Source organism: Ambystoma mexicanum, chromosome 13 (assembly GCF_040938575.1).
Source record: "Ambystoma mexicanum isolate Mex_15411 chromosome 13, UKY_AmexF1_1, whole genome shotgun sequence".
In the NCBI taxonomy this organism is placed as follows: domain Eukaryota; kingdom Metazoa; phylum Chordata; class Amphibia; order Caudata; family Ambystomatidae; genus Ambystoma; species Ambystoma mexicanum.
The window spans coordinates 209,830,395-209,852,519 of NC_090938.1; the positions used below are offsets into that span (position 1 = coordinate 209,830,395).

Below are 22,125 nucleotides of genomic sequence, written 5' to 3' on the forward strand. Positions count from 1 at the left end.
TTGCTCCAGTGGCAAAGGAGTGATCTCTCATCTCCTGAGAACCCTCTCAGGGATTTCTCTCGTGCAGGTTTTGTGAGCTCCTGTAACCTCTTACTAGGTGGTCTGGGCGGGTATGTGACACAACTCCAAGAGCTTTCAGGTCATTTCCCAACAGAACCCTACCTGGCACTTCACATTGTACACTGACAGGTATTTTTACAGCCGTGTCATTACACTGGATGAGAACTGGTAACTGGGGACACATCTGCACAGGCCCTCCAGCTAACTTGGTGAGGCATTTGGGTGCCTTAGCAACATCCTCTGCCTTGAAAAAAGATTCATCCACCACAGTTATGCTGGCCCCAGTGTCTCTAATGGCAGGAGTCTCCTGACCATTTTCTTGGACACTGTCCTTATAATACTCTTTAGTATTATCTGGGATAGAATTATACACATCTAAATTCTGTTGTTCCCACAACCCCAGAGAGACTAAAGAAACACTGGCTGAGACTCCAATGTGTTCATCAGCCAGCAGTAGAAAGTTTCCACTTGCCATTGGGACTTCCTCTTCTGGAGCGAAGGCTAAGGAGGCAAGTTGGATCCCTGAAGGTTTACCCTTGCATCTGGGATCGCCTTTCACATGGTCAGTAGAGCCACAAACCAAGCATTTACCAAATGCCTTCTGGAATGGAGGCTTGTTCTGACCCCCCTCTGGTTTAGCACCAGAGGAGACACTATTCTCCTGTGGTTTCCCTGGTGGCTTACCCTTCTGGTTTTGTTTGGGGCCCTCTTTGGAATTTGCAGTATTAGAATTCTCTTTGGAGTCCTTTTTAGGCTGTTTCCCCTCATCCCTTTTCTGAGTTACCCCAGAATCCTTGAGTGGCCCTGTTGGCAACCCACAAGTCAGCAGCCTTAGCTAGTTTTCGGGAATCTAATTCCTTTGAATCAGCCAAGTGCTGTCTGAGCTCAGGAGAGCAGGCATCATAAATTGACTCCAACATAAGATTCTTCATACCTTCATAAGTGTTCACTTTGTAACCCTTAATCCATCCCTCGAAGTTTTTCAACCCTTCACTCACCCAGGTAGCCCAAGGGGTACCATCATGCTTTTTGAGGGTTCTAAACCTCTTAAGATACTGGGAAGGGGTCTTCCCAAACCTAGCTATCAAAGCTAGTTTCACACATTCATACTCTTTCCTATCCTCCTCCCCAACTCCATTACCACATCAGTTGCAACAGGGGGAAGCCTAGAGAACAACCAGGTGAGTAAGTCATTTCCTGTGATGTTCTGGAGCCCATGATTATATTCAAACAGACAACCAATCCAACACATCCAACTTAGGCTCATACATACCAACCAATTCTTTAGGCATCCGGGGTCTTTTAGGACTGGAACTTCTAGAGGAGCCAGAGAGAGAAGCATTTTCGACAGACAATTTCTTCATTTCTAGCTCATGTTTGAGCTCCATTTCCCTTAGCCTTAGTTCTTGATTCATTTCCTGATGTCTCTGTTCAGCCAGAGTATTCAGTTTCTTGAACTCTAGTTCAAGTTTCATTTTCTCTAATTCGAGATATTGAGGACTTAGTGTGGGGCTTGGTAAAGGCCCAGTAGGTACAGCAGGTAGGGCAGACAGAGGCCTAGGGGGGGGGACAGTCACAGCAGCCTCACCCTCCTCTTCTGACTCTTCCTCAAGATTATCAACATTTGGATCAATTTCAATACTGTTATCTACATTTTCTGGCATGGTAGGTTCCTCAGACCCATCATCCAGACTTTGGTTAGCTAATAACCTTTCTATTAACTCCAATGTTTTGCCTTTAGTCAGGAGGTTCTTATGCTTACACAATACTCTTAAACAATCAGCAGTTTTTGTAGCAAGGGACTCTTGACTATAAGTTTCCGTAGTTGACATGTTAGATTACTTTTTCAGTGCTAAGCTTTGTGGTTAGTTGTACTAAGGTATCCTAAAGCACTCTAAAGTGTATACTTAATACAAATCCCACCGCTGTACACCAGTGTTGGGCAGAAACCTGTGCAGTTCCCTTAGGGACCACTGCAAAAGATTTAAGACTACAGGTGTTAGCAGTAAACTCACTTGGTAGCAGTCTGTACCACCCAGATTTACCTGGTAGCTGTGGCTGAGCAGTCAGACTTCCCTCAAGAAGAGTTAGGCAGTATGTAAAGTATACTCAATAGGCACTGATACAATAATACAAGCAAACACTGACCAGAGCTTTGGTATCAAAGTATATAATTTATTTAAAAACATACAGTTGAAACACTCCAGCACTCTTATTGTAAAATATTCTAAACAGTTACTATGAAATATACACCCCTTTTTCTTTGAAAATCACAGTAAGACACCACTTATTTTCATACAGAAGTGAGCGCTTAACTAGATTGCACTCTACTAAGGTTGTGAAAAAGGGAGGGAAAAAGACAGAATATGAAGAGGTACACCACTCTGATTCCAGAACACTGTTAGCAAGGCAGAGAGTAAAAAGTCACTGGTGAGCCAAAGTCCAAAGGCTGGGCCCACTCTTAGAGAGAGCAGAGCACAAATGCACCCAAGATCACAGTTACACTAGGCTTAGAAAGTCTTGCAGAGGGTTCCGAAAAGAGTTTAGAGAGGCTTAGAAAAGTTTAGCCAAGGTGTCCCAGGCTAACCCAGGTTCGAAAGCCGGGGGCTAAATCTACCCCGTACAGTCGGTTGCAAGGGAAGCCAGGCGGGACACGGTACCTTAAGTGGGAAGGATCCTCCAGCGGCGGCAGTTATTCCTGGTAGTGGTTGCAAGTTGCGTCGTCGTCCAGGGGAAGAGAAGATCTCGACGTGGAGGAAAGATGAAGGTCGTTGCACTACCAGGGCGGAAACCAGCCGCAGAGTTTTCCGGTAAAAGGTGGTACCTTTGTCTCGCGGTCGTGGTAAAACGTGATATCCCGGTTGCCGGGGTGCTTAGCACGGGCAAGGCGGCCACGAGATACTTCGGGAAAGCGAAAAGACGGTTAAACTGGTTATCCCCACCAGTCAAAGGAAGAAGACTCTCCGGCGGGAGATCGCCTCTGTCGTTGGGGAAAAAGTGGTGAGACGGTCCAGCAGGGCTCCATCGGTCGTGGTGTCGTGGCAGGTCGGCTCAGCTTCTCCCTCGTCGGATTCTTGGGTCCTGTGGCGACTTCTGAAGTTCCAGTCCCCAAAGCCCTGCTTTTATGCAGCAAACCCCCATTCACTCAGCCTAGCTGTCACTCAAACATGCCAAGTGGTGAGCCAGCCGGCTCACCACTTGGGCCAATCAGGACGGAGTGCGACTTGAGTTGCCTAGGCAACTCAGTCCAGGGTGCCTAAATTCCCCTCCGCCCCTCCTAAGCACCCCAGACATAGTGGCACCACTTTGGAGGGCTTCTGTGGAGAAGCCCGCCAAAAAGTGGAACAAAGGGCTCGACTTGGGTTGGAGTCACAGAAGAGAACACAAACGCCATTTTAGGATCAAGTTTTGGCAAAAAATACCAACCGGAGAATTAATATTAATTAAATAAACCGGCGGTATGTTCGAGGCTACCGTAAATAATTAAATAAAGATAGTAGCCTAAAACAATGGGAAATCCCATAGGAAAATATTTGCGGTTGAATATAAAGTAGTATCCACTGCCACCAGCCATGACTCGAGCAGGGGTGACGGAGACGTGCCCCCTTGACTAACAGACCCTGGGGCAATCGAATTGCCCCAGCCAGTACGTCCACAATATGATGCTTTGTACTGGTTCTGTTCAGAATTTAAGACTAGTAAAGTCAATGGTGACTTTACATGCCCTGGGAGACAGTAGTCAGTCCCAGGGTATGGAGCCTATACTGGGGGTCACTATGACACCCCTGTGTTACTGCACGGAGGGTGCTGTGTAACACACATCACCAAAACACATGAAACCCTATCGAGTAAAAGACCCCATAGCCCATTAAACACCTCGATTCAAAGAAACGCACTCAAATCATGTCCAAGAGTGAGGGTAAAAGTCTCGCTCTTGGCAGGAGAAAAAAATAAACCCCAAAAAATCCAGCAAAGCTGCTGGGGGACTCACTAGGTTAGGAAATGCAGCCTAAACAGAGAATTCTCCCTAACACGGCCATTCTGAAGAAGGTGCAGCGGCTGTTACTGAAGACCGCCGCGGTGCAGTTCATCAAATCTGTGCTTGGCATGATGTCATGCATGTACCTTATTCGGCTCTGCAGCTTACTGATGCAACCTCTTGTGGAGTTCAAGTAATTTCTTCCGTTCCCGAAGGGCAAAGTGGTGAGTATCTTCATGGACAGCACCACCACCACGATGTTCTATATCAGGAAGTTGGGGGGGGGGGGTGGATCACCTGATCCCAGCGCTCTCCAGAGAGGCATGGGACTTGTGCCATTGGGCTGTTGACCAAAGAGTTCCTCCTCCCTTTTCACCTGGCGGGAGTCAAATACAATTGCCGACTCCCTCAGCAGGGAGTTGAGCTCCTGCCACGAGTGGGAACTTCCGCAGGATCAGGTGGACTGCAACTTCCTCAAGTAGGGCAGACCCCCAGATCGATCTGTTTGGGACGGCGGAGAACTCCAACTTGTTCCTTCCTCCTCCTTCCCTCCTCTGCTAATCTCAGTTGTGATTAGTGTCTTAGACCCTTATGCATCCTCTGGGCCCCTGGCCACTCACACACGACCTCCCCAGTTTCTGTCTAACTACAGCACTTGCTTCGGCACACCCTCCGCACTCGCACAAATCCACCCAATACGGATCCTGGCCGCATAGCACTTGCCATACCTTGCACTTCATCTGTGGCTCAACCTCGAGCACGGACACCCCAGCACTTGCACCACTGCCCTCTTCCTCGCTGCACCAAAATGATCTGAATACTCACAAAACATAGGTTTGGCGTCCCTTATCCCACTGTATTTTTTGTTGTTGTATGTTTAAATGTGTTGTAATCCCATGTTCCCTCCCTGTTGTCCAGTGGAAGCTTTGAAACAATGTATTTTCTGTAGATGCGCCTAACCAGCAAAGCATTTACTAAACCAGAAGAATATTAATGGGAAGTTAATTGCGGGTAAATAATCTGCTCATTGTAAAGTTTTGATGTTTTGTAATTTGTCTAACATTCTTATTGTATGATCTTTTTCCTATTCACAGGTTGCGCATATGACAAAGAGTGAAATGTATTTGCATGATACAGCTTTCATAGGCCCAGCACTCCTGTTCTTAGACCAGTATTTTAACAGCTTTATCGATGAGTACATTGTTCTATGGATTGCGCTGGTAAGTGTATCAAGAGCATAACACAGCCAATGTGCCTGCTGCTATATACGTATGCTTACAATGGAAGCAAGTATCTTAATATTTTGTTAAACATTTTGTGTATACTCTGTGCATGAATGCTACTTCTAGTTTTCCTTTTTTTTTTTCTTAACGATGGTAGTATTTCCTACATTTCGTCTCCTACTCTCATTTTCGGCCATTGGAACTGATCTCCACAACTACTATGTATCATTCTTTATCGGACCTTACTCTTTTCTTTCATGACTTTAGTATCCTTGATTCTTGCAGTTACACTACCACAGGACTGATAAGTTAAAATGAGAACACTAAGTAAAGGTGATGCTGAGATTGCCAAAAATCCTTTTGAACATCTAGGATAACAATTTTAAAGTCTGATTAGTTGCACCTGCATTTTGTAATGAGTATTCTGGTCCATAGTGTAACTACATATTGTGTTTAGTCTCAGAGTTTGCCCATGAAGAGGCAGCATTTGGCTCTAAATACATTGAGCTGAACCTTCCCTTTGCAAAAGATGTACAAAACATAAATGGATACTTAAACAGAGTGTTTGTTACTTAGATTTGCAGCTCCCATCATTGATCCCTTGAAATCTGCTTCCCTCTCAGTGTACGCCTCTCCCCCTTGCGCCTCACCTGTCTTTTAGAGCACTCTGTTGCTTCCCGAAGCTAGTTCTCTGCTCAATAAATACCCTAATAGTAATTGGTGTATTTTTTGATACAGTATCTGCTCGCTTCTCAGCCGGCTTGGGATTTCCATACAAATGAAACATTTGATCTTTTTATTAACATTTTCTGCCTCCTTACTGATCAGGTTGCTTTGAATTCTGTAAATCTGATATTGGCAGCAAAATGTTTTACTGCTGTAAAACCACTCTAATATCTACAATGCTTTTCCCACAACATGCTACCCTTATTGGCAAGGAAAACATTTCCTGAGGTCTGTAAGGCTTAAGTATACTGGCGTGTCCAACGTCTTGCAATTATTTTTTATAAGTTAACGCTTTGTTCTGCAGCCTTCTGAAGTTGGTTTATTATTTTAAAATAGGTATGTTTAAATTCTTTTTCTTCTATGGATGTTCCTTTCCATTTTCCTTTGTCAGTTTTGACAGATTTACTTGTCTCCTAGATTTCCCCATTTTAGATGCCTAAACCAATCTGAAATTTCTCTTAAATCTGTTTGAAAGTTTTGGATTAGAATTTGAAGTAAGAGTGTTTCTCCCTATTTTGGGAAATTGTCAGTGTACAGATTTCTTGAAGGCATAAACATGTAGGCCTCATTTAAGACCAGGAAAAATAAAGCATTGGCATTTTTCTTGTAATGCAAACATTCTATGTAGCTAGCAATTCTGATAAATGAAAAGCACTTGTATCGTATAGATAACATTATGTATGTTAGCATATTGTATGTTAGCATATTGTCGTAAGACCTAGTAAAATAGCCGCTTCTTCTGGTGGTCTTCACCATTCCAACCGCCTCCTACCCCCCCCCTCCTCCTCCTTGTTATATTCCTGCTCTACCTCAATTGCCATCTGGCATAGTAATGTAGCTGCTTGTCTTTCTCTTGCCACCCCTCCTCCCTATCCTTTTTAATTTGCTCTTACTCTCTTTTATGTCCTCCTGACCTATCTGATTGCAGCTTGTTTGTCTCCCCCTGTCCACTTGTCCTACCCCCCCTCCTGCACTATCTGAATTGTCATCAGACCTAGTAAAATAATCACCTGTTCTGTTCTCCTTCATTCGAACCTCCCCCCTTGTTAATTTTCCAGCACTACCTCAATTGCCGTTAGGCATAGTAATGTAGCCGCTTGTCTGTCTCTTTCCCTCCCCTCATCTTTGTTTTAGCACTTGCACTATCTGAAATGTCGTCAGGCTGATTATACATTCAGAATATGAAAAACAAAAAACGATCGTAAAGGACTGTAGGACTGTTCAGTTTTTTTTACCCATGTTTCCTCTCTTCCTTGAAGAGCTTTGAAATACATTGTGTATAGGCGCAATACAAATTATCAATATCGGAAAAGTTTCAAGGCGCTAACCTAAAACACATACATTACTTCTCCTGTCATTCTTACTATTTTATAGTTCAAGGTATAGAGAAGGATTAACATATTTTTTTAAATTTTTTTCAAAACTTAAATGTTTGTAAAGAGCTGCAATTCGGATATACATTGGGAGATCATTCCACAACTGGAAGTCTTAAATGCCCATCCTTTTTCCTCCAAAATGAGTGGAGGAATTATTTGCAACCTGCAGAAAGATTTTTTTTCGCACTGCATCAAAGTGGTCACGGTGGGGCATACAGCTTAACAAAAATATCCAAATATTTAGGAGCCACACTTTACATTTTTTCAAAATTTGAATGAGGACAATAGTTTGAAATTGTCCTCTATCGGTAGGCAGCCCAAAGAACTCTGAGCTCGTGAAATATGCTCACATTTTCGAAGTCCAAAAATAGTTTGAACACTGCGGTTTTATAATATATATAGCAGCGCACAAAGCCCTGGGGCATCTAGGCGCTAGTTAGTTAAATGTTACATGTTGCAAGTTCAATGAATAAAGGAAGGAAAGGTGGGGTACATGCCAGTGATATAAACGTATAAGGAAGTTACTTCAGGTATACCCCGCTTGCTAGGTTCTCAGTAAGGTATGGTAAGTGTGGGCGAGAATACCACAGTAGACATATGGGGAACAGTGGGTCATGGGCACCTTCCGGGAAAGCCACACCCAGCAGTTTTGAACTGCTTGAAGTTTAGCCCAGATAGAGGCACAGTATTGTAGTCAAGATAAAACCACAGCCTGAACTAGAATTTGTACATGGTTTTTATCTAGCCGATGAGGATGCCAGTTCTTCTTGGGGGCTGGGGTATTACCTAGACTTGTGGGCCATATAAACTGAAGAGTGCTCTCAAGCCACGCCACAAGTTTTGTCACCATTTGAGCCTCAAACGATCATCTTGCATCCAGCGCTAAATGGCGCCTAACTATTCTCCCGTCCTTGCCTACATCGTGACTCCCATCTAAATCTAATCTAGAAGTGTCACCAGCATAAAGTTGATACTTGAAGCCCAGCTTTTCAACTATTTGTGCCAAGGTGGACCTGTAAACATTAAAAAGAAGCTATTGATGGTGCACAGGCTTATGGCACCCCCGCAGTAAAAAGCTACTAACCGAAAAATTGCCCAGCTGAATGCTCTGCCATATTATCTTTGAAGGATTCCAGCCAGGCTAGCGCAGTTCCTGAAATCTACATCAGCGATTAAGGCGTTGCAGCATTATATTGTGGTCGCCTGTATCGAATGCAGCAGACACATCCACAAGGATCAGAGCTGCAGGAGCACCTTGATTTCCTATGGCCAATTCTTTTTCCTGAAGTTACAGAATGCAAGTCTCTGTTCTGTGGAACAGATCGAAGCCTGATTGCGAGCGCAACACATTATTTTCCAAAGAAGGCAATTGAGCGGTAGCTTCTCCTTCCATAATTTTGCTCAGGAATGAAAGATTAGACATTGGGCTGAAATGTACCAAATCTACAGGGTCTAGTTGCACTTTTTTCAAAAGAGGTGGCTATCTGAGCTTTTTATAGTGTAGCAAAAATTCCTCTGAAAAGAGGCATTTAAGATGGTAGCTATATCGTCCGCTAGCACTGAGATGTGCTCTTTTCTTTAATAAATATAGGCAATAAAGGATCCGTCGAAGAACCACAAGCTTTTAAGCTATTTACTTTTATTACATTATTGCTGAATAGGTTGAAAGATTTCAGGGATCGAAATTGAGATCTGATGAGCAGGAGCTAGAAGCAGCTCTTGGGATCCATTAACCGGTGCCCACCGAGATACCACTGAGGACCCAGGAGTTTGTGCATAGCGTTCTGCAAATCTAACTTCCACATAAAATGCAAACCTATCACTTTGTACTTTTATTTGTGACCCCATATGCTTTAAATGTTGTATAGATGTGCCCTAATGCCTTTTTATAGATTGTCACAAAGGCACAAAGTTAAATCCACTTGGGTGTGGTTGTATGACTTTAGTTGGTCTGGGGAGCCAAAAGTAGCTCCTGATAGCTGTTTGTGTTAAGCTAACCAGGCTCTTCTAGGTCATAAGCAGGAGCTAAATGGCTCCCAGCTCCCTCAGTCGTGAACCCTGCCTTTATGCGGCATAGATCCTTGTGTGGATATGATAGCCGTGTTTTCATGCATTCTGGCTTCAGCATCTATAGTATCATGCAACTTGGTGACCTTGGCCAAAAAAAAACGCAAATTCTTCACAGATCAAGACTGGGTGATTTTGAGTATTAAGTCCACTCGTGAGTTCCTTTTATATATCGACTTTAACACTACCTTTTTATTTTTTAAATGGGCCATAGATTTAGCTCGTTTGTGACCTAAAGGGGATAGAGAGTCCAAGCACCATATAATTTTCATAAAAGTGGGAGAAAATATGATATGGGGCTTGAATGACATCACTACTAGTGTAGGAAGCAACTATGTTCTGTAATTCAGATGAGCTGGAGCTTATGTATGGGGAGTTTACATTTTTGTTCTATTACTGGAAATGTAGGTTTTCTTCCTTTATACCATAACAAAGAAACCAGTGCATGACCAGACGAGATGAATGGGGAAAGAGGGATACGAAAGTTGAATATTTAAAATCCAGTGCTAGATCTAAAAAATGGCCAGCTATATAATTGGGACCAGAAGAGCGGTCTATAAAACCTGATTGATAAAATCCTGTACCAATGCTGCATATTTATCTAGGTTTAAATTAAAATCACAAAGGATAATGAGCCTGAAGCTCTTTGCATAATCAATGAAAGTGAGAAAAGGCAAATTGTTGCATATAGGAGGGTGATGGGAGCACTGCGATTAGTACAGAGATCTGCCGTCAGTTTAATTGTCGGATGTTCAAAGGATGAAGATGTTAAAACTGTAGTGGCCCTAAAATAACTAGAATGCAGAATGGCCACTCCACTGCTGCTCTTATCTAGGTGACTTCTGGTAACATTCCAAACATACATCAGAGTGTTAATGGTGTAAATTTCTCACCAAAATCAAGTAGCCAGTGCCCTGCCAGCCCCTAACAGGAGCCAGCACTGCACCTCGCTGCTTTGCCACATTCTCGTTCCTCCTCATAGGTATGAAATGTTTCTCACTGGTCTCTACTTGTCCCTTCTGTTCTTCCCTAAACCTTTCTCTCATCACAATCTCACTTTGTTGGCTTACTCCTTCCTCTGCTGTTCAGTTCACTACCACCTCCTTGCTCTTCATTGTTGGGGAGAATTCTCAGAAATATGCTAATTTCCTTCTTCCTTAGAGACCCCCAGCTCTTTTTGCTGGACTTTAGGACTTCTAATTTCTAACCTGCAGAGAGTGAGACCTTTTTCCCCCCACTCATTTATTTTTGTTATTTGGTCTGTTGCTTTTTGACTTTGGAGTCCGACTCATATGCCTCATATTTACATTGTGACACACAGCACCTTCAGTGCAGTGGCTCATGGAAGTCCCTTAGATTTCCCAAAGGTTTAAAATATCTTCTCTTGGTGAAACTACTGTTTTTTAAATAGCAGTGAAGTGAAATTGACTTTACTTACTTTTTGTAATTTTCTAGACCCAGCAGACACTATCCTACAATAGGGTGCTGGAGGGCTTACTCAGTATCCCATTTGTCTAGTTTCTAATGCAACATTTTTTGTTACCCCTTCTACGATTAATGGCTGGTGGCAGTGGTTTACTTTTTCCTACTATTGTGTGTTTTTACCGCGGGCTGCAATTGCAGTAAAGCACCCAAGGGTGCCCATTTTGTCAAAATGGCCAGTCTTCTTTTTTTGCCATTTCTTGTTGGAAAGGTCCTTCTTGAGATGTATTCTGCGCGCCAAACCAGGTTTGGTACCTTTGTACATTTTTGTCTTTGGCAGGATTCATGAGTGAAGCTCGCCTCTGGCTCCAGCATGCCTGGCAGGGCAGGAAGCGAGGGAGGTGCCCGGAACTCCAAGCTTAATCCCCTTGGTTACAGTAATGCACCCAAAGGTGATTTAGACAGCTGGCTGTCTTTGGAGGACAGGCACCCTGCTATGGGTGACAGCTAGGCTGTAAAAGGCGAGGCTTTTGGCTTGGACGGCAGTCAACCACTGAACAAAGGAATCCGAAGAAGAACTTTGAAGAGACGCTTGCTCAACTCCTTGACTGTTAGTTTACCCAGTGAAGCCCTGCTGCATTGCTGAAGCTCTGAATTCGCCTCGACTAGAGTAGCCCTGCACCGGGTGACTTCTCCCTTGAGTTGGTGGCACCAATCGACCCCAAAGTGAACTCGTCTGGACATTGTCTCGGCTGTACTTCCATTGCTGCTGCAGGAACCGATTGCCAGGGAGAGGAACACCAGAATAGTCTCGTTTTTATGTGAGGACCGAGCTCCAGGAAGATGCTCTGGAATCCCATGAAGCAGGACTGACCAAGCATGAGCCACCTCAACAGTGCTGGACCCAGATGCGAGGAAAGTCCATAAAGGTATACAAGAACCGCAGTGGTGCTGTTTGCGAGAGCCGCAAAGTGCTGCTGATCGGAGGTTTGCCCATTGCTGCTGCCGACTTTCCATTCGTTGTGCAGGAGTCCCCAGAGGTCCTCCCTCTTGTCCCCACGACTGAGGCCCAGGAACATGATCTGCAGACCTACGGTTTATAGTCATAATGTCGACAAAAAAATGTCGACAGACAAAAATGTCGAAAAAATAATGTCGAAAATAATAATGTCGACATTCTATACTTTTAATGTAAAAAGTCATAATGTCGAAAAAAAAATGTCGACATTTTTTTTTCGACAATATGACTATAAACCCTTAACACTATCAACACCTCACCCAACACCCTCCTGCAACCCCCCCACACCCCACACCACCACCCTCCCACCCCTCATATGCAACACATTCTAATTATTTATATATTTATTTATTTATTTTTTCAATAAATAAATAACCAACAAAAAGTATCATTTACTATGGGGGGGTCCCCCCCCAACCCCCCCTCACCCAACACCCCCCTGCCACCCCACCACACCCCCTAACCACCCTCTCACCCCTCATACTCAACACAATCTAATTATTTATTTATTTATTTTTTCAATAAATAAATAACCAAAAAGAGTCTAATTTACTATGGGGGGGTCCCCCCAAACCCCCCCTCACCCAACACCCCCCCCCACACCCCCCCAACCACCCTCTCACCCTCATTCCCAACACATAGTAATTATATATTTATTTATTTATTTATTATTCAATAAATAAATAAACAAATAAATAAAAAGAATATCATTTACTATGGGGATGTCCCCCCAACCCCTCTCACCCAATACCCCCTGCCACCCCCACCCCTCATACTCAACACATACAACACAACAATAAATATATATTTATTTATACAACATTTCGAAAAAATGTCGACATTAATGTAAAATGTCGACATTTTTGTATGTCGACATTATTGATTTTCGACATTAATTTGTCGACATTTTGACTGTCGACATTATTGATGTCGACATTATGACTGCACACCCAGACCTACACCGGAACAGAAGACAGCTGGAACCAATTTCTGCTAACCAAAGGTACTGTAAAACTAAGGGGACTTACCTCTTGTTGGGTAGCCTTGCTAGCTCTCAGTTGATACTTGTCTTGGTCGCTTTTGCAGAGTTGCTTGCAGCTTTGCCCCTCACAAGCCTCCCAGCGTGTGGCCCTACAGTGATTTTAATTTTATACAAAGACTTTTGTATAAGACCTTTTTTTACCTAACTGCAAGAAGTGCTCCAGCTCACCGAGACTTTTGCTCAACTAACATTTGCTATCCTGGCTCCCTGAAAGACTGTTCTTACCTCTGACATTGTTCTTTATCTTTCCACAAGGAAAGGGTTCATTTACTTTGCATTGGAGGGTTCAAAAAGTACTTACCTGCTTAAGAATATTTGTTAACCGTTGTTTTATTCCCTCATCTTTTCCTTATTACACTAAACCTCAGCATTGCTCTAAATGTGCCAGTTATAACAATGTCCACAGTGTCCTAGTTATTTCAGTCACCTCAGGGTGTAGGAAGTATCTATGTGCCATCCCAAATGGGTATCTACTGATTTATTGAAACTGCATTCTTAAGTCTATTATTGTTGCATATATATTGCTCCCTTCTAAAGAAGGCTTATTCAACTGACTGTTAAATTAATAAATAATTGTTTAATCAAGAAACATTGAGCCCAAGTGTTTATTTGGATACATGTCACTGTGAATCTAACCCTACAGCTCACTTTGACCCCTCTTGAGATGAGCCTGACTGCTCAGTCACTCTACCAACTTGTGTCGTACATGCTTATACCGAGGGTTGGGTTAACTATTACCAAGAGGACAAGGCTGGTGCAGTCTCCCACAGGGTACTACATACAATCTTGCCTAACATTAATTCTGCCACCGCTTGTGCTAATCTTGTAATTCCCTTCTCACCTCCAACCCTCTTGTCTGAAGCTCTTGCCTCCAACCACCTCTGAACTTCTCCTTCTCCAACACCAGACTGTGGGGAATGTCTTAAAGTGCCAGATTTTCTCCATAGAACCACGTCTAGCAACTTGCTGTACATTCTTACAAAGTAGGTAAGATATTAAAGTAGAGCAAGTGTCACAATCCCCCCCCCCCCCCCACATCCCTGAGGAGGGTGTTGTGGGAGTGATTGGGGATTCTCACCATACTGCACTCTATCACAAAGCGGATGGCAGAACCTGACCCAATGGACTCCGAACTACCCCCCACCCCTCCCACCGTTGGACATGAGACATTGTTACACATGCCAGTGCCTCCTAATAAAAGTGTCAAAGGAATCCCATTTCATTGAAGCCCCACAACCCTTACTATTGGGCTCCTGTGTTGTTGGTTACCGCCATTCAAGTTTGTGGTTCCAGGCTTAATGCATGGGTTTGAACTGTGGTGAAGGTTACCCATTACAACCGAGCCCAATTGTAAAACGCTGTGCTTTTTCGGTGGGAAAGAACAGCCTAACCTAGGGTTTCCACAGCTGGACTATGTCTCTGACAAATAAGCACTTATCACAAAGGAAGTCTTGAAATGCAGACTGTATAGGTAGTTGGAGCCTTCCTTACAAGCTTGATTAGCTAGCTAGCTAGCTAGCGAGCTGGGAGAAGAAATAAGGTGAATCGCATAATTGGGGCTTCTACTGTGGCAAGAATATGGGTTCCACACCATCTGATTGTCTAAAGAGCTATATATATAATTATTATTTTTTTTTCCCGTACAAATGCATCTTTACTTCAGTCCTCCTTCTAGCTTAGTGGACCATGCAGGCTAAAACCATGAATGTCTACAATCCTATTTTGTGACCGTTTCCAAGTTTCCTCGCTATATTTTCGCCATTGGGAATGAACTGTGATCTAAACATTAATTTTCTTTATTTACATCCTCTAGGTCCTTTCCCTCATTGATCTGATTCGTTACTGCGTCAGCGTCTGCAATCAGATTGCATCTCATCTTCACATTGAAGTGTTCAGAATCAAGACCTTGCCCACACAGTTTAATCACCATTGACTTCCATCACTGGGACATATAGGAAACAAGTCTTTTCAAGAAGAATGAATGTAAATGTAAAACCAATAAGGAAACGGGAGTGACTAAGAACAAACCTAATTTATAATCAATGTTGTGCAGCTTTATTCTACAACTTTATTCTCAGTTATTGGTATCCCCCTTAAGTTTCTTCCTTTAAGTGGGTGAATGAAAAATACCCAGTAACACTTACTGTAAATGTACTTACAGAGTGTGTGCGCAGGAGAGCATGCAGATCAGTACTGCTTTATTTTTTCAATAACCTTGAATACAGAACAAACTGGCGGATATGAAGAGGCACTTAACAATGGAGTATTTTAATTTCAAATATAAATGCCAAAAATCCTAGTTGCTTTATAGTTTTATTCCTTTTTCACCTTCTGGTGAAATTCAAGATGTCCATTTTGAAGTCTCTTTGCAAAGGAGTTTGACCTGCAAAACAGATACCCCACTTATTTGTGAGGCTGATGTAGCCATAGGGACTGAGGTGAACCCAAATCCAATGTGATGTTTGCTCTTTTACAAAATGTGATATCACTGCTGGAAGTGATTTCAGAAGCTATGGAAATCAATATCAAGACGGCCTTTTTGGTGGTGCTATCAGAATGCAATGTAGTGCGGTATCTGTCAATTATTTTTATTTTTTTAATAAATATATTATCTAACATGCAACTTCTCACTTATTTTGTGGAATACTTCATACACATTTTACTGTTGACATTTTTGTATAAAATCTACTCCAAATGTTAATCTGCTCTATAATAAATAAGGAAATTGGAAGAGCCTTCATGGTAATATACATGTGTTTTTTGCAGTGCCAAAATATGTAAGGAATGCATGTAAAAATGTATTCCTGCAACATCCTTATTTTTTCGAAAAGAAAACTGAAGTATATTTAGACACGAACCTATGGTGAAATTCAAGCATGGTTATTTAGGTCCTTCAAATGGCATTGGTTCAGTATATTAAGCAGTGTATTAACCTCCTTTGTAGGTGTGAAAGAGTTCTCATGTTTAGCATATAGATGCATTATAGTATGTATAGTATTAGATTTTAAATGGCCACGATCGCAAGCAGAGTTTGATTTTCTTTATTTTCCTTCCATGCCTTTCTCCCAACCAACATAATCTGTGAAATTGAATCTATCCTCTAAGCTAGTTCACAACAGGGATTTTGATTTTCAATAAAATGAAGTATCCTGACCGAAGATCTGTGGTGACGAGAAAAACCACATAGCTGTGGAGTGATGCCCCCTTGCTTTGAATTCACACATGCTGGTGCTTAAGAAGACAGTGCTGTTCGGTAGATTGCGGGTGCTTGGCCAAAGGCCATGGCTAGACTATCTGTGCATCTCTGTACATATCTTGTGGAGAGAATTTGCATTCCTAATGCTGTTGAGGCGTCTGAGCCCGTTTGGTGCTGTAGAGATGGCCAGGACACAGCCATCTCTTTTGGATGCAATTCCTGGGGGTGAACCAGTGCGGGAGGATCTCCTGGGTGAGGGGGTCATCGGGGAGTGGGACGCCGGATGGAGAGACGCGGTATCCCCATCCTATCATGATACGTAGGAACCCCCATCCCCTTTCCTACACGGACCGCCCACTATGGGAGACAACCAACACCCGATCAGTGGACCCAACATGTGCCAATGCATTGGTCAGGCTAGTACTGACAATTGCTCACACCTAACTTCCATTTAAGCTTCCCCACACACGGAAAAAAGTGGAGCACAAAAGCACACTGAAGCAAACAGCATTTTACAGAGAAGATGGCAAAATAGGAGGGGATCACAAGAAGGGAAATTCCTGGACTGTTCCGACAAACCTTTACTTTCAAGAGCCCTTGAGATTAGAAAGGGTAAGACCAGGAAACTATGCTGAAGTAGTGTGTATTGTGTGTTGGAGATACTCTGGCCCTCCCGTGTCACTAATTGAGGAGGGGAGAAGCAGCAGCCACTGTGGTACCGTCCTTGGCTCCAAGAACACAGCAGCATCTGTGAAATCAACGCAGCCAGTGATTTGGGAAGGCTGATCGAAGACCAGTATGTGTTGAAGCCAAGGTTGCAAGCAGCAACATTGTATAGCGGGTGCTGGAATGGACATTGTTGGAACGTGTGTGATAAAAGACGCAAGCAAATTTGAGCTTTGAAAAGCACGATACTGCGAAACCTTTGACAGAGCGGTCTGGCACTGCATGGGTGCTCAAAGGTCTCTAAGGTATCCAGCTGAGAAGTGGAAGTTAAGGGTTGTATTAAGATTACAAAGAATTGTGAATCGAAGTGGTCCTGCGACGGGTCAAGCAGAATCTCAGAGTCGAAAGTCTTCGATTTTGATATAATAAAGAAAGTTTGGAAAATGAGAGAAATTTGGCCCGAGCCCAGCGGAGGGAGACAAATTGAATGTTTTTTGTTAAAATAGGTCTGGGCCCCGCTTAGGGGGACCCGGGATGAGCAGAGAAGTTGTGCAATATGAGAATCCTAAGGAGACAGGAACTGTGATCAGGCCGTCTGAAATAAGAGCTTTTGAATGGCAAATATGCCTTGGTACAGAAGGTCCTGATACTGAGATTTTGGACTGCATCCTCGTGCTAGAAAAGCCAGAGTATGTGCCTAAGCTAGAGTGTGCCACCTTGTCCCATGCTGAAAACGTGGAGCAGGGAAGCTAATAGCTCAATTAGCCTGACATATAATTTCTTAAACTTTACTTGTGTATAAGCATAGTTTCCCACACCATTTTGTATTTAGAAGTAAGGATTGGCAATAGGTTTATTAGTATAGGCCCTTTTATTTTGACAAGACCCCACTAGGACTGATTTATTTTTATTTGATGGTCGAATGTTTAGATATAGGATCAGATGGGAGTTTTACCAACCCATTTGAAAGTTGAATAAACACCCTTGAGCTGTGATCACTTGGGTTTGTCTTCACTGTTTGATACCATGCCTTCCCTGTTTGATACCATGCCTTCCTTACAGGTGGAAAAAATGGATGATGCTTTGACACTGAATGAGCTGGGCAGTTGGCAGCCCGCCGGTGAGAGGTGTTATCGCAAGCAGTGTGAAGACTGCTCCCATCTTGCGTTAATTATATTGCTAGTGCTCTGGCTGACGGTTTATGGAGACTCCATGCCAGTGTGTAGTATTCCACTTTTGAATTCGAGATAGTGTTGAGCTGGAATATGGGGGGATGTTAATGTTCCTTGAGTGTCGCGTCAACTCGCAGTGTGTGCCTCGAAGGTAATCCACAATGGAAGAAAGTGGTGCTCGGTGGAAATTTGAAGGCCCTGGTTAGTAGAGCTGCTGATTCCTATGTGCCTGAATAGGTCTTAAAAAGCAGTGCAGCACGTCGCTGCAAGCGACTAAGCTATTGTCTGACTAGCGTGGTTGACCAGTTCTATTTAGACTGCTACTTGGTGCTTACTGCCAAGATAGGTGAAAAGGAAAATGGGGCTATCCTGCATGGGCAACACATCGCGCCTGCCAAAAAAGCAGAGATGTTTATGTTAAATATGCCATTGTTCTCCAGTAAAAAACTATCCAATAATAGTGCTCAGCGAGGAGGATCAACAAAGTTAAGGGTGAGGATTTCAACAAGCACTGGTAATAAATTGTTTCATTTGAGACGAGAAGTTCTTGATGGAAGCAGTGTAGAGTAATATGATCTGACAAAAGGATACATGAAACCTCTGCTGACCTAGCGCTGAGCTGACTTCGAGTAATATTAGGCAACTTACAAGCCTACATGGGCAATTTGTTAGATATTTTTGAGAAGGAAAAGGAGGATGCTAAAATTGCTCCGACAGTGGGGAAATAACAGAGCTATGGAAGCAGCATGGCTCAAATGTGATCAATTGGAAACTTGCGAATTCTGAGGACCCCTCCAAAAAGACCCACCCATTGGGTTGGTATCCACGTTTGCAAATATTTGTGTTCCTCTCAATTATGGGTTATGATCCAACAGTCCATCCTCTACCTTAACTAGCACCCACACGTGTGTTCTCCAAGCAAGCATAAAACAAATTGAATACTCCCTCGCTAATTAGAACTCCGAACACCACCTAATGCTGCCTATACTCCAACGCATACAATATTGCCAGCCTGCCAAATGTTTGCACACACAGAATAGACTCTAGCCTTTTGAAAAACAGAATGCAGCAAGAATATACAGATTTGACACTTGCCTGCACTCGGGTAGGGGTAACTCCTGAACTATATCGCACAACCACACAAATAGCCTTTGGCTGACCCTTGTAGCATGCCTTTTCTTTTTGTTGCAAGTACCAAAAGGCTATGTAACTGCAGAATCCACACTAATGGTAGAGCGAGTAGAGCGCTCGCATTGACATCTGTCCAGAGCTTGCCAACGCAGGTTCGAATCCCGGCAGGGCCAAGCTCAGCCTTTCATCCTTCCAAGGTCGATAAATGAGCACCACACACCGTGGGTAATAAGCAGCGCTCAGATACCTGAGGGTTCGTAGCTCTATATAAATGCAAAATTATTATTAAGACTCTGTAACTTAACTCTCCATTCCCAGTTTCTACCCTTCATTCCGCTTGACTACATTTCTACTACTGCCATCTCTCAACCCCTTTGGCTTACTCACCTGACTACATTATCCACCTGCATGGTGCACATCTGGCCCACATTTTGACACGCATCTTACATGGACTCATCCTTGGCCCACTTCTCTCGATCACTTGTCTCGGGAGGATAGCTCAGGGGCAACATGCTTGCCTTGGAAGCAAGACGACACGGAGCACCACTGGTTTGAGCCCTGGGTATTAACCGTGTTAGAAATAACCGATCAAATCGTATGGCTTACCCCTGCACTCATCTGAGTAGTAAAAGATGCCTTTAGTCATCAAGGTAAATGTGACGGGTGACCCGCAAGTCACACCCTTCTGGAGAACCCACCCCGGATCTGACACATGTGGATCACCTGGTATGTGGTTAAGTGGCATCACTATTTTAACCCGGTAGTAATCTGTGTGAAGCTCTGTTTGTGTACCCCTTGTACTGGTTTATGGGATATAATACAGAAATGATGTGCATGTTATTGACCCCTGCAGGTATGTCCCCAAGACGGGAAGTGTTACAGGGTTTACAGGGCTCTGGAGAGAAGATGCAGGCGTTAACCTGTGACATTTGCGCAAGATGTGAAGTAGGTAGTGCACTTTTGACTCTGAAATGAGTCATGGTGTGCTAGTTCACTGTGGAGATGATGTAGGTGCAGTGCCGCCCGTCTGGTTTCTGATGCTTCTTAATCTGCTTAGAATCGCATGCTGTGCATATATTCTGACATCTTGTGGTAATTGTGGAGTATTGCATCTTTTTTTCAAGGATCGAAAGGGAACCTCTACATGGGTATACCTGTAACCCTATCCCTAACGTGTAGTGTATCCAAAAATCCTTCACGCATCTAGGTCCCTCAGATTGTTTGGTTTCCACCCAACTAGTTCATCGCCTTGTGCGAAGCTCGAAAGATTCTTTGCAAATTTCAGTATTTCCTTTGTCCTACAACAGATGGTCGTCTAGTCTTTGACTTATATCTTCGGCTACTCCATCGGAGAGGACGTCTGCTTTCGGCAACTGGTGCAACAGTCTATGCTGTCCACTGTGTGGCCACGGCCCTTATGACCAGGCCTTTACAGTAGGGCGAGTGGGGCCCCGAGGTTTGATTCTCTGAGAATGCATTTCCTTTCCCCCCTCGTTCCCTTTCTGGTGTTGTGACTGCCGCCCTTTACCTCTGTTATGGAGTGGACTCCTGTTTGTCTTGTAATGGAAAATACCCTTGGAAGGACACCCATCGCAAGTGCAATAGGTGCCTACCTTGTGACCACAAAGAGCGTTCCTGCAAGTCTTGCAAGCATTTTTTTGATCCAAAGACGATAAAAGTAGGCGGATGAAACGGTGGGCAGCCTACGCGATGCATGCCAAAAGTGGTGCCCACCCCCACGTTTGCGCTGTCGCCTCGAGTGAGGAGGATTCTAGCAGCAGCCATGGCTCCGATATGATGGCCATAGACTTTTCTGCGGAACCGCCGGTTTCCCATCCCAGGACCTGACAAGTAGGCCGCCCTCACAGCCATGGGGAGATCACACCCCGGCAACAGGGGCACACACGCACCATTTAAGTCTAAACATACAGCCCCAAGAGCTCCCTCGGCGGATACGTTGAAACATCAGATGCCAACGGGCCCGCTGAAAGTTTTGACGGCACCTACTGATTTCTCACAATAGGCCTCCCTCCACGCATCCGTCTTGGCATGCGCTCGGGCATTCCACCCATAAGGGAGTCTCTTCTATAAAAAAGAAAGTGCCGTCTAAAAGCACTTCAGTCGCAAAGGTTTCGGCGGAGCCGAAAACCAGGTTGATGCCTACAGGTGCGTCAATCTCCCTCTCATCCACAGCTCTTGTTTCAGCGGCGAATAGACCAAAAACACCCTCTCATTGAGAGGAGTGTTCAGAAGGGTCCCAGCCCCTCTCGAAGGCTTTGTCTTATAAGGCTCTGAGGACTCCTTTCTTTCTGGAGAGCCTTCCTCCCTGAACACCCCCTGACCCCAACATAGCCCCCCCCCCCCCGAACCCTCTGGTTCATCCCTGTGGACTAGAGTGCGGTTTGAGAGCGATATGGACAAACTGTCAGTTTGTAGACTTCTCAGAAAAGTGTATTACCCCTAAAAGACCTAGGGAGGAAGATTCCTGCCCAGTTTACCAAAGGTGCAGAAGCTTTCCAGCCAAACTCCACAGGAAGAAGTTTTTTGAATGCTCAGAACCTGAAGAGGTCTATGAGGATCCGTATGGCCAGGAAGACTATCCTTTTGGGCAGGACACACTGACCAGTGCCCAGATTGGGGTCGAGATCAGCCTGTAGTGGAAGCACCTTGGCTTCCCCCACTCCAACCCCTGACCCAGACGCTATTTGTCTGGATCCTCCCTCCTTGCCTCCACAGAGGGGCAGGCATTGCATCTTGATCAGGTGGCTTTTAATGCAATCCCAGAGGGCTGCAGACATTTCCAAATTGCCACAAAGGAAGCTGTTCAAGATACTGACTTTGTTGAGGACATTCTGAAGCAATAAAAAACCCACAAGTCGGGCAATCCCCCTGCTAAATTCCCTCAAGAAGTGCCTTGCACCTTCTTTGCTGTCCCACTTCCCTTACAAGGTTACAAGGGCTGTCAACCCTTGGGTTGAAAAATTGTTTCGCCCCTCTCCTTCTGACCCATTGTACATCCAAGGGCATGCCAATCCAGACCCGCTAGT

The 22,125-nt window shown here is 44.0% G+C and overlaps 1 protein-coding gene across 4 annotated transcripts in view; it reads left to right on the forward strand.

Annotated features, from left to right (window-relative positions):
• The window catches only part of CEPT1 (choline/ethanolamine phosphotransferase 1), a 244,332-nt gene extending 228,796 nt beyond the window's left edge, over positions 1-15,536 (forward strand). For all 4 annotated transcript variants that reach the window (XM_069633666.1, XM_069633668.1, XM_069633667.1 and 1 more), the window contains exons 8-9: positions 5,134-5,259; positions 14,727-15,536. In XM_069633666.1, the coding sequence (XP_069489767.1) occupies positions 5,134-5,259; positions 14,727-14,846 (246 nt within the window). In that variant the 3' untranslated portion in view covers positions 14,847-15,536. The remainder of the gene's footprint in view (positions 1-5,133; positions 5,260-14,726) is intronic.
• Positions 15,537-22,125: the final 6,589 nt, after the last annotated feature.